The 12436-nt window shown below is 48.9% G+C and overlaps 1 protein-coding gene across 1 annotated transcript; it reads left to right on the top strand.

The window, feature by feature from the left end:
- Nucleotides 1–9795: 9795 nt before the first annotated feature.
- On the top strand, nucleotides 9796–10743 carry LOC117046245 (basic salivary proline-rich protein 2-like). The gene has a single exon (XM_033148042.1). The coding sequence runs from the start codon at nucleotides 9796–9798 to the stop codon at nucleotides 10741–10743; it is 948 nt and encodes a 315-aa protein (XP_033003933.1).
- Nucleotides 10744–12436: the final 1693 nt, after the last annotated feature.

Genomic DNA, 12436 nt, shown 5'->3' with positions numbered 1-12436 from the left:
TTTTGCCAAGACTCCCCCGGAAGATTTGCCTGTGAAAACAGAAGGGTTTTTCATCAAAGGAGAGGAAATCAGGCCTCGACAAGTTGACCTGCGGGAAAAACTTTTTTTGAAAAAATCCCTAACCCGCGCGGTCAGAATTTCACCAAATATCTGACGTTCTCCAATTTCCTCAAAAATGGTGCCAAAATTTTGCCAAGACTCCCCCGGAAGATTTGGTGGTGAAAACAGAAGGGTTTTTCATGAAAGGAAAGGAAATCAGGCCTCGACAAGTTGACCAGCGGAAAAAACTTTTTTTGAAAAAATCCCTAACCCGCGCGGTCAGAATTTCACCAAAAATCTGACGTTCTCCAATTTCCTCAAAAATGGTGCCAAAATTTTGCCAAGACTCCCCCGGAAGATTTGGTGGTGAAAACAGAAGGGTTTTTCATCAAAGGAAAGGAAATCAGGCCTCGACAAGTTGACCTGCGGGGAAACCTTTTTTTGAAAAAATCCCTAACCCGCGGGATCAGAATTTCATCAAAAATCTGACGTTTTCCAATTTCCTCAAAAATGGTGCCAAAATTTTGCCAAGACTCCCCCGGAAGATTTGGCGGTGAAAACAGAAGGGTTTTTCATCAAAGGAAAGGAAATCAGGCCTCGACAAGTTGACCTGCGGGAAAAACTTTTTTTGAAAAAATCCCTAACCCGCGCAGTCAGAATTTCACCAAAAATCTGACGTTCTCCAATTTCCTCAAAAATGGTGCCAAAATTTTCCCAAGACTCCCCCGGAAGATTTGGCGTTGAAAACAGAAGGGTTTTTCATCAGAGGAAAGGAAATCAGGACTCGACAAGTTGACCTGCGGAAAAAACTTTTTTTGAAAAAATCCCTAACCCGCGCGGTCAGAATTTCACCAAAAATCTGACGTTCTCCAATTTCCTCAAAAATGGTGCCAAAATTTTGCCAAGACTCCCCCGGAAGATTTGGTGGTGAAAACAGAAGAGTTTTCCATCAAAGGAAAGGAAATCAGGCCTCGACAAGTTGACCTGCGGGAAAAACTTTTTTTGAAAAAATCCCTAACCCGCGCCGTCAGAATTTCACCAAAAATCTGACGTTCTCCAATTTCCTCAAAAATGGTGCCAAAATTTTGCGCAGACTCCCCCGGAAGATTTGGCAGTGAAAACAGAAGGGTTTTTCATCAAAGGAAAGGAAATCAGGCCTCAACAAGTTGACCTGCGGGAAAAACTTTTTTTGAAAAAATCCCTATCCCGCGCGGTCAGAATTTCACCAAAAATCTGACGTTCTCCAATTTCCTCAAAAATGGTGCCAAAATTTTGCCAAGACTCCCCCGGAAGATTTGGTGGTGAAAACAGAAGGGTTTTTCATGAAAGGAAAGGAAATCAGGCCTCGACAAGTTGACCTGCAGAAAAAACTTTTTTTGAAAAAATCCCTAACCCGCGCGGTCAGAATTTCACCAAAAATCTGACGTTCTCCAATTTCCTCAAAAATGGTGCCAAAATTTTGCCAAGACTCCCCCGGAAGATTTGGTGGTGAAAACAGAAGGGTTTTTCATCAAAGGAAAGGAAATCAGGCCTCGACAAGTTGACCTGCGGAAAAAATTTTTTTTGAAAAAATCCCTAACCCGCGCGGTCAGAATTTCACCAAAAATCTGACGTTCTCCAATTTCCTCAAAAATGGTGCCAAAATTTTGCCAAGACTCCGAAGGAACATTTGCAAGTGAAAACAGTAGGGTTTTTCATCAAAGGAAAGGAAATCAGGCCTCGACAAGTTGACCTGCGGAAAAAACTTTTTTTGAAAAAATCCCTAACCCGCGCGGTCAGAATTTCACCAAAAATCTGACGTTCTCCAATTTCCTCAAAAATGGTGCCAAAATTTTGCCAAGACTCCCCCGGAAGATTTGGCAGTGAAAACAGAAGGGTTTTTCATCAAAGGAAAGGAAATCAGGCCTCAACAAGTTGACCTGCGGGGAAAACGTTTTTTGAAAAAATCCCTAACCCGCGCGGTCAGAATTTCACCAAAAATCTGACGTTCTCCAATTTCCTCAAAAATGGTGCCAAAATTTTGCCAAGACTCCCCCGGAAGATTTGGTGGTGAAAACAGAAGGGTTTTTCATCAAAGGAAAGGAAATCAGGCCTCGACAAGTTGACCTGCGGGAAAAACTTTTTTTGAAAAAATCCCTAACCCGCGCGGTCAGAATTTCACCAAAAATCTGACGTTCTCCAATTTCCTCAAAAATGGTGCCAAAATTTTGCCAAGACTCCGAAGGAACATTTGCAAGTGAAAACAGTAGGGTTTTTCATCAAAGGAAAGGAAATCAGGCCTCGACAAGTTGACCTGCGGGAAAAACTTTTTTTGAAGAAATCCCTAACCCGCGCGGTCAGAATTTCACCAAAAATCTGACGTTCTCCAATTTCCTCAAAAATGGTGCCAAAATTTTGCCAAGATTCCCCCGGAAGATCTGCCGGTTAAAACAGAAGGTTTTTTCATCAAAGGAAAGGAAATCAGGCCTCGACAAGTTGACCTGCGGGAAAAACTTTTTTTGAAAAAATCCCTAACCCGCGCGGTCAGAATTTCACCAAAAATGTGACGTTCTCCAATTTCCTCAAAAATGGTTCCAAAATTTTGCCAAGACTCCCCCGGAAGATTTGGCGGTGAAAACAGAAGGGTTTTTCATCAAAAGAAAGGAAATCAGGCCTCGACAAGTTGACCTGCGGAAAAAATTTTTTTTAGAAAAAATCCCTAACCCGCGGGGTCAGAATTTCACCAAAAATCTGACGTTCTCCAATTTCCTCAAAAATGGTGCCAAAATTTTGCCAAGACTCCCCCGGAAGATTTGGTGGTGAAAACAGAAGGGTTTTCCATCAAAGGAAAGGAAATCAGGCCTCGACAAGTTGACCTGCGGGAAAAACATTTTTTGAAAAAATCCCTAACCCGCGGGATCAGAATTTCACCAAAAATCTGACGTTCTCCAATTTCCTCAAAAATGGTGCCAAAATTTTGCCAAGACTCCCCCGGAAGATTTGGCGGTGAAAACAGAAGGGTTTTTCATCAAAGGAAAGGAAATCAGGCCTCGACAAGTTGACCTGCGGGAAAAACTTTTTTTGAAGAAATCCCTAACCCGCGCGGTCAGAATTTCACCAAAAATCTGACGTTCTCCAATTTCCTCAAAAATGGTGCCAAAATTTTGCCAAGACTCCCCCGGAAGATTTGGTGGTGAAAACAGAAGGGTTTTTCATCAAAGGAAAGGAAATCAGGCCTCGACAAGTTGACCTGCGGCAAAAACTTTTTTTGAAAAAATCCCTAACCCGCGCGGTCAGAATTTCACCAAAAATCTGACGTTCTCCAATTTCCTCAAAAATGGTGCCAAAATTTTGCCAAGACTCCCCCGGAAGATTTGGCAGTGAAAACAGAAGGGTTTTTCATCAAAGGAAAGGAAATCAGGCCTCAACAAGTTGACCTGCGGGGAAAACGTTTTTAAAAAAAATCCCTAACCCGCGCGGTCAGAATTTCACCAAAAATCTGACGTTCTCCAATTTCCTCAAAAATGGTGCCAAAATTTTGCCAAGACTCCCCCGGAAGATTTGGTGGTGAAAACAGAAGGGTTTTTCATCAAAGGAAAGGAAATCAGGCCTCGACAAGTTGACCTGCGGGAAAAACTTTTTTTGAAAAAATCTCTAACCCGCGCGGTCAGAATTTCACCAAAAATCTGACGTTCTCCAATTTCCTCAAAAATGGTGCCAAAATTTTGCCAAGACTCCGAAGGAACATTTGCAAGTGAAAACAGTAGGGTTTTTCATCAAAGGAAAGGAAATCAGGCCTCGACAATTTGACCTGCGGGAAAAACTTTTTTTGAAGAAATCCCTAACCCGCGCGGTCAGAATTTCACCAAAAATCTGACGTTCTCCAATTTCCTCAAAAATGGTGCCAAAATTTTGCCAAGATTCCCCCGGAAGATTTGCCGGTTAAAACAGAAGGTTTTTTCATCAAAGGAAAGGAAATCAGGCCTCGACAAGTTGACCTGCGGGAAAAACTTTTTTTGAAAAAATCCCTAACCCGTGCGGTCAGAATTTCACCAAAAATCTGACGTTCTCCAATTTCCTCAAAAATGGTGCCAAAATTTTGCCAAGATTCCCCCGGAAGATTTGGCGGTTAAAACAGAAGGGTTTTTCATCAAAGGAGAGGAAATCAGGCCTCGACAAGTTGACCTGCGGGAAAAACTTTTTTTGAAAAAATCCCTAACCCGCGCGGTCAGAATTTCACCAAAAATCTGACGTTCTCCAATTTCCTCAAAAATGGTGCCAAAATTTTGCCAAGACTCCCCCGGAAGATTTGGCGGTGAAAACAGAAGGGTTTTTCATCAAAGGAGAGGAAATCAGGCCTCGACAAGTTGACCTGCGGAAAAAACTTTTTTTGAAAAAATCCCTAACCCGCGCGGTCAGAATTTCACCAAATATCTGACGTTCTCCAATTTCCTCAAAAATGGTGCCAAAATTTTGCCAAGACTCCCCCGGAAGATTTGGCGGTGAAAACAGAAGGGTTTTTCATCAAAGGAAAGGAAATCAGGCCTCGACAAGTTGACCTGCGGGAAAAACTTGTTTTGAAAAAATCCCTAAACCGCGCGGTCAGAATTTCACCAAAAATCTGACGTTCTCCAATTTCCTAAAAAATGGTGCCAAAATTTTGCCAAGACTCCGCCGGAAGATTTGGCGGTGAAAACAGAAGGGTTTTTCATCAAAGGAATGGAAATCAGGCCTCGACAAGTTGACCTGCGGGGAAACCTTTTTTTGAAAAAATCCCTAACCCGCGCGGTCAGAATTTCACCAAAAATCTGACGTTTTCCAATTTCCTCAAAAATGGTGCCAAAATTTTGCCAAGACTCCCCCGGAAGATTTGGCGGTGAAAACAGAAGGGTTTTTCATCAAAAGAAAGGAAATCAGGCCTCGACAAGTTGAACTGCGGAAAAAAAATTTTAAGAAAAAAATCCCTAACCCGCGCGGTCAGAATTTCACCAAAAATCTGACGTTCTCCAATTTCCTCAAAAATGGTGCCAAAATTTTGCGAAGAATCCCCCGGAAGATTTGGCGGTGAAAACAGAAGGGTTTTTCATCAAAGGAAAGGAAATCAGGCCTCGACAAGTTGACCTGCGGGGAAACCTTTTTTTGAAAAAATCCTTAACCCGCGCGGTCAGAATTTCACCAAAAATCTGACGTTCTCCAATTTCCTCAAAAATGGTGCCAAAATTTTGCCAAGACTCCCCCGGAAGATTTGGTGGTGAAAACAGAAGGGTTTTCCATCAAAGGAAAGGAAATCAGGCCTCGACAAGTTGACCTGCGGGAAAAACATTTTTTGAAAAAATCCCTAACCCGCGGGGTCAGAATTTCACCAAAAATCTGACGTTCTCCAATTTCCTCAAAAATGGTGCCAAAATTTTGCCAAGACTCCCCCGGAAGATTTGGCGGTGAAAACAGAAGGGTTTTTCATCAAAGGAAAGGAAATCAGGCCTCGACAAGTTGACCTGCGGGAAAAACTTTTTTTTGAAATAATACCTAACCCGCGCGGTCAGAATTTCACCAAAAATCTGACGTTCTCCAATTTCCTCAAAAATGGTGCCAAAATTTTGCCAAGACTCCCCCGGAAGATTTGGCGGTGAAAACAGAAGGGTTTTTCATCAAAGGAAAGGAAATCAGGCCTCGACAAGTTGACCTGCGGGAAAAACTTTTTTTTGAAAAAATCCCTAACCCGCGCGGTCAGAATTTCACCAAAAAACTGACGTTCTCCAATTTCCTCAAAAATGGTGCCAAAATTTTGCCGACTCCCCCGGAAGATTTGGCGGTGAAAACAGAAGGGTTTTTCATCAACGGAAAGGAAATCAGGCCTCGACAAGTTGACCTGCGGGAAAAACTTTTTTTGAAAAAATCTCTAACCCAAGGGCCCGGTCAAAGTCAAGGGCCAAGGCCAAGGACCAAAGCCAAATGCCCATGCAAAGGGCCTGGGCAAAGGCCCCTGGCCAAGGTCAAGGGCCCATGTAAAGATCAAGGGGAAATGCCAAGGGCAAATGTCAAGGGCCTTGTCAAATCAAGGGTTGGGCAAAGGGCAAGATCAAGGCCAAGGGCCCGGACAAAGGCCCCTGGGCAAGGACCAGGGCCCGGGCAAAGGCCAAGGGTAAATTCCAAAGGCCCGGTCAAAGGGCAAGGGCCACGGCTAAGGGCCAAAGCCATGGGCCTGGACATAGGCCCCTGGGCAAGGACAAGGACCCAGTCAAAGTCAAGGTCCAAGGCCAAGGACCAAAGCCAAGGGTCCAGGCAAAGGGCAAGGGCCTGTGTAACGGGCCGCGGCGACGGCCAAGGGCAAAGACCATGGGCAAATTCCAAGGGCCCGGTGAAAGTCAAGGGCCAAGACCAAGGACCAAAGCCAAGGGCCCAGGCCAAGGGCCCGGACAAAAGCCCCCTAGGCAAGGACCAGGGTCCGGGCAAAGGCCAAGGGCAAAGGCCAAGGACAAATTCCAAGGGCCCGATCAAAGGGCAAGGGCCAAAACCAAGGGCCCAACCAAAGGTCCCGGGGAAAGGCCAAGGCCAAGGGTCCAGGTAAAGGGCCTAGGCAATAGCCGAGGCTTGGGCAAAGGGCCCGGGGCAAGATCAAGGCCAAGGGCCCGTGCAAAGGCCCCTGGCCAAGGGCCCAGGCAAACACCAAGGGTAAAGGCCAAGGGCAAATACCAAGGGCCCGGTCAAAGGGCAAGGGCCAAGGCCAAGGGCCCACGTAAAGGGCCCAGGATAAGGCCAAGGGCCAAGGCCAAGGACCCAGGCAAAGGCCCAGGCAAAGGGCCCGGGCAAAGGCCCCTGGCCAAGGGCCCGGGCAAACACCAAGAGCAAAGGCCAAGGGCAAATACCAAGGGCCCGGTCAAAGGGCAAGGGCCAAGGCCAAGGGCCCACGTAAAGGGCCCGGGAAAAGGCCAAGGGCCAAGGCCAAGGCCCCAGCCAAGGGCCCAGGCAAAGGGCCCAGGCAATAGCCGAGGCTTGGACAAAGGGCCCGGGGCAAGATCAAGGCCAAGGGCCCGGGCCAAGGGCAAGGCCAAGGGCCAAGGCCAAGGGCCCACGCCAAGGGCCAAGGCCAAGGGCCCACGCAAAGGGCCCGGGAAAAGGCCAAGGGCCAAGGCCAAGGACCAAAGCCAAGACCAAAGCCAAAGCCAAGGCCAAGGACCAAAGCCAAGGGCCCAGGCAAAGGCCCCTGGCCAAGGTCATGGGCCCAGGTAAAGATCAAGGGGAAATGCCAAGGGTAAATGCAAAGGGCCTGGTCAACGTCAAGGGTTGGGCAAAGGGCAAGATCAAGGCCAAGGGCCTGGGCAAAGGCCCCTGGGCAAGGACCAGGGCCCAGGCAAAGGCCACGGGCAAATGCCAAGGGCCCAGGCAAAGGTCCTGGGGAAAGGCCAAGGCCAAGGGCCCAGGCAATAGCCGAGGCTTGGGCAAAGGGCCCGGGGCAAGTTCAAGGCCAAAGGCCCGTGCCAAGGGCCCAGGTAAATGCCAAGGGCAAGGGCCAAGGCCAAGGGCCCACGCAAAGGGCCCAGGAAAAGGCCAAGGGCCCATGCAAAGGGCCTGGGCAAAGGCCCCTGGCCAAGTTCATGGGCCCAGATAAACATCAAGGGCAAATGCCAAGGGCAAATGCAAAGGGCCTGGTCAAAGTCAAGGGTTGGGCAAAGGGCCCGGGGCAAGATCAAGGCCAAGGGCCTGGGCAAAGGCCCCTGGGCAAGGACCAGGGCCCGGGCAAAGGCCAAGGGCAAATTCCAAGAGTCCAGTCAAAGATCAAGGGCAAATGCCAAAGGCCAAAGCCAAGGGCCCAGGGAAAGGTCCTGGGGAAAGGGCCCTGGCAATAGCCAAAGCTTGTCCAAAGGGCCCGACTTCCGGCGGCGACGCAATTGCGGGAGGTCGTGGGCTGCCTCGGCTGCGAGGCGACCCAGTCCGTCCCGGGGGTTGGAGCCCCGCTACCGCAAAGCGGGGCTCCGGTGGGGTGCGGGAAGAGCGTCCCGCACCCTGGGCTCCCCGGCTGTGCCCATTGTGGCTCCGAACCCTTCCCTCGCTCCCCCTGTAAAGGGGGAGTGGGGGTGAAGGGACGACGGAGCCGGGCTATAGGGGACATGCCCCAACCGGGATGCAAATGCGGCGACAAATCCCGTGATGAGCATCTAAGTTCTACCTGTCTTTAATGGTGTTAAAGAACCAGGTGGTTGTGAGTACTTGACTGACTTTTACATCTTGGGAACGATCCGGGGGGAAGAGGAAAGGAAGCCTGCCTCCCTCCCTTCGGGAAAGAAAGAAAATAACCAGTTTAAGTGACTGCTGCTACAGTAATGGATACAAAGTATTTGAAATTTGAAAACTGAGACTGCTGAGATTTCCCTTTGGGGATTAAGTGGGCAGAAAATATCTCCGTTTAAAGTTTTGGTCTTTACGCTCTGGCTTCAGAAAAATGGCGATGGAAAATTTGGACTGATGTGGGAAACAATTGAAACAAAGGGAGGAAGAGACAGGAACTGAAATTTGACACTCACCCCCTCCCCCAACATGCTGGACTTTGTGTTTGAACTTGTTTTGAACTCTGGATTAACGGATGAAGAAATGCTTACTGTCTTGAGGCTGTAACTGCTTAATCGGAAATTGAAAGTCTTGAGTGGGATAATAAATAAAAAAAATCTACTTTCCACAGAGGAGGCTTTTCAAAAGTTTTACACAATGGAAGGAAACCTTTGCAAAGAGTTAGAAGGGATGCTTGAAGGATGGTTTGAAATGTCTGGGCGACTCCGGGAAAAAGAACCGTTCTTTGGGGGTGGCAGTCCCGGAACGGTAAAATTTACAATATCCAGACCCCGAGGTGGGAGCTCGGGGGCAAGGGACAAGGAATTAAGATATTTACAAGAAGAAGAAGTATGGTACAAAGAAGCGGAGGAGCCCAGAAAAGAGATGATGTGTATCCTGAAGCTCGATGCAAAGTTTGTTGTGAATGCTGCCTGGATCTGTGGACATCTGGGAAAAGAAGATAACTGGAAGATTGGTCCCGGCGAAAGACAGAGAAAGACAATGGACAGAGGGGGTGTGGGGTGAAGTATTTAATGTAAAATTTAAATGGTCTGTTATGGTACCTGAAATCGGAGGGTGAAGGTTGTTAATTGTATGTTTATCTTCAATAAGTAAGGAGATATTGAGATTTTATGTTAATAGCAGCATGATAAAGGACAGAAGAAATAAGTTTAGATTTTATAAGAATATTTTGTTAAGATTTATGATAGAATATGATGATTAAGATAATTGTGTTATCTTTAATTGAAGTTAAATTCTTTTTTCAGAGAAAAGTTGTTAAGAAAGTAGATTATGGATTTAAAACCGAAGGTGAAAAGGCAGGGGAAGTCAACCGTCAAGATTCGGAAATAGAAATTTTTCTTTATGTATATAAACAAGAAGAAGAATCCTGGCAATATATGTATTTGTATTTGTTTTATATTTGTAGGTGTGGGTTTGGGTGTGTGTTGTGTTATGAAAATGCCAATAAATTCTTCTTAAAAAAAACAAAAACAAAAACAAAGGGCCCGGACAAAGGCCCCTGGCCAAGGGCCTGAGCCAAGGCCAAGGACCAAGGCCAAGGGCCCGGGCCAAGGCCAAGGACCAAAGCCAAGGGCCCGGACAAAGGCCCCTGGCCAAGGTCAAGGACCCGGGTAAAGATCAAGGGCAAATGCCAAGGGCCTGGTCAAAATCAAGGGTTGGGCAAAGGGCCCGGGGCAAGATCAAGGCCAAGGGCCCAGACAAAGGCCCATGGGCAAGGACCAGGGCCCGGGCAAAGGCCAAGGGCAAGGACCAGGGCCTGGGCAAACGCCAAGGGCCCAGGCAAAGGGCAAGGGCCAAGTCCAAGGGCCAAAGCCAAGGGCCCAGGGAAAGGTCCCAGGGAAAGGCCAAGGCCAAGGGCCCAGGCAAAGGGCCCTGGCAATAGCCAAAGCTTGTCCAAAGGGCCCGGGGCAAACTCAAGGCCAAGGGCCTGGACAAAGGCCCCTGACCAAGGGCCCGGGCCAAGGCCAAGGACCAAAGCCAAGGGCCCGGGCAAATGCCCCTGGCCAAGGTCAAGGGCAAATGCCAAGGGCCTGGTCAAAGTCAAGGGTTGGGCAAAGGGCCTGGGGCAAGATCAAGGCCAAGGGCCCGGACAAAGGCCCCTGGGCAAGGACCAGGGCCCGGTCAAAGGCCAAGGTTAAAGGCCAAGGGCCAAAGCCAAAGGCCCGGTCAAAGGCCCCTGGGCAAGGACAAGGGTCCGGGCAAAGGCCAAGGGCAAAGGCCAAGGGCAAATGCCAAGGGCAAATGCCAAGGGCCCGGTCAAAGTCAAGTGTTGGGCAAAGGGCCCGGGGCAAGATCAAGGCCAAGGGCCCGGACAAAGGGCCCAAGCATAGGGCCCAGGCAAAAGCCAAGGGACCGGACAAAGGTCAAGGCCAAGGGCTTCGGCAAAGGCCAAGGGTAAATGCCAAGGGCCTGGTGAAAGGGCAAGGGCCCAGGCAAAGGGTCCAAGCAAAGGGCCCAGATAAAAGCCAAGGCTTGGGCAAAGGGCCTGGGGCAAGATCAAGGCCAAGGGCCCGGACAAAGGCCCCTGGCCAAGGGCCCGGGGAAAGGCCAAGGGCAAATGCCAAGGGCAAATGCCAAGGGCAAATGCCAAGGGCCCAGTCAAAGGGCAGGGCCAAGGACAAGGGCCAAAGCCAAGGGCCCATGCCAAGGGCCTAAGCAAAGGGCCCAGGCAAAAGCCAAGGGTCTGTGTAAAGGGCCTGGGCAAAGGGCCTGGGCAAAGGCCGAGGCCGAGGGCCCAAGCAAAGGGCCCAGGCCAAGGCCAAGGGCCTGTGTAAAGGTCCCTGGCAAAGGCCAAGGGAATGGGCAAAGGGCCCAGGGAAAGGCCAAGGCCAAGGGGCCAGGCAAAGGGCCCCGGCAACAGCCAAGGCCAAGGGCCTAAGCAAAGGGCCCAGGCAAAACCATGGTCCCGTGTAAAGGGCCTTGTCGAAGTCCAAGGGCAAATGCCAAGGGCCCAGTCAAAGGGCAAGGGCCAAGGCAAATGGCCCAAGCAAAGGGCCAAGGCAAGGGGCCCGGGCAAAGGCCAAGGGCAAGGGCCCAAGCAAATGGCCCAAGCAAAAGGCCAAGGTAAAAGCCAAGGCTTGGGCAAAGGGCCCAGGCAAACTTGCGGGTTCAGAATTTCCCCAATAATCTGACGTTCTCCAATTCACTCAAAAATCATGTCAAACACTTGCAAAACTCCCCTGGAGATTTGGTGGTGGAAAAACAAGGGTAAAGAAATCAGGCATCGACACCTTAACCTGCGGAAAAACATTTTTTGAAAAAATCCCTAACCCGCGGGGTCAGAATTTCGCCAAAAATTTGACGTTCTCCAATTCACTCAAAAATGGTGACAAACTATTGCAAATTCTCCCCTGGAAGATTTGGCGGTGGAAACAGAAGGTTTTTTTTATCATAGGTCAAGAAATCAGGCCTCGGCAACTTAACCTGGAGAAAAACATCCAGTTGTTTTTTGGGGGGCCCCCAAGAGAGTGGGGCCCTAAGCTATAGCTTGTTTAGCTTATACGTAGATCTGGCACTGAATACACATGTGCCAGAAAGTGTGCAAGGGTGGGTAGGTTCAGGGGTTCTCCACAGATAGTCCGCGGGTGGGCAAACAAAATATGCTACATGAAACAAAATGTGTCGTATAAAAGAAGGTTGCATCTATCCATGTAGAGCTGTGTGGGTTTTCGGGTGCAGTGCAGACGGGCCCACATATTGTAACTTTCTTGTATGCTTGGCTTACGAAGGAGGCTCTTTCATGATTTAGTGAAATGGGAGATATAAAGAAATAAGCGACGCAGTTGCCTGCTAGCTTGTGCGCTAGAGACATCTAGCGTTCTGCTGGAGAAGTGTCCGATCAACTTAACAGAAGGGTGCAAAAGCAGTGGAACAATTTTTGTGTCATGACACACGTGCAGAAGCTCAGGAAAACCACTTCCCCAGAGTGGGGCTCTGTGTTAGCTAGATCTGTTTTTAAATACCTTCATTTGGAGATGAGCAGCAGCATTCCCACATCTGTGGCACTCCCTAGGTTGGCATGGAGGCGCCAAATATGCCCAATTCATGGAGCACAATGATTGCACTTTCCATGTGCAATGCCGCTACAGAAAAGTATTTTTGCCTGCCTCCACATTGGGACTATAACATTAAAACCCAGGGCTTTTTTTCCCAGCCGGAAATTGCTCCCGTTGCTCGGTCCCAGCTCCTGCCAACCTAGCAGTTCGAAAGTACGCCAGTGCAAGTAGATAAATAGGTACTGCTGTGGCGGGAAGGTAAACAGCGTTTCCGTGCACTCTGGTTTCCATCACGGTGTTCCGTTGCGCCAGAAGTGGTTTAGTCCTACTGGCCACATGACCCGGAAAGCTGT

The sequence above is a fragment of the Lacerta agilis genome, chromosome 5 (genome assembly GCF_009819535.1).
Source record: "Lacerta agilis isolate rLacAgi1 chromosome 5, rLacAgi1.pri, whole genome shotgun sequence".
NCBI lineage: Eukaryota > Metazoa > Chordata > Lepidosauria > Squamata > Lacertidae > Lacerta > Lacerta agilis.
This window is presented reverse-complemented; position numbering and strand designations above follow the sequence as displayed.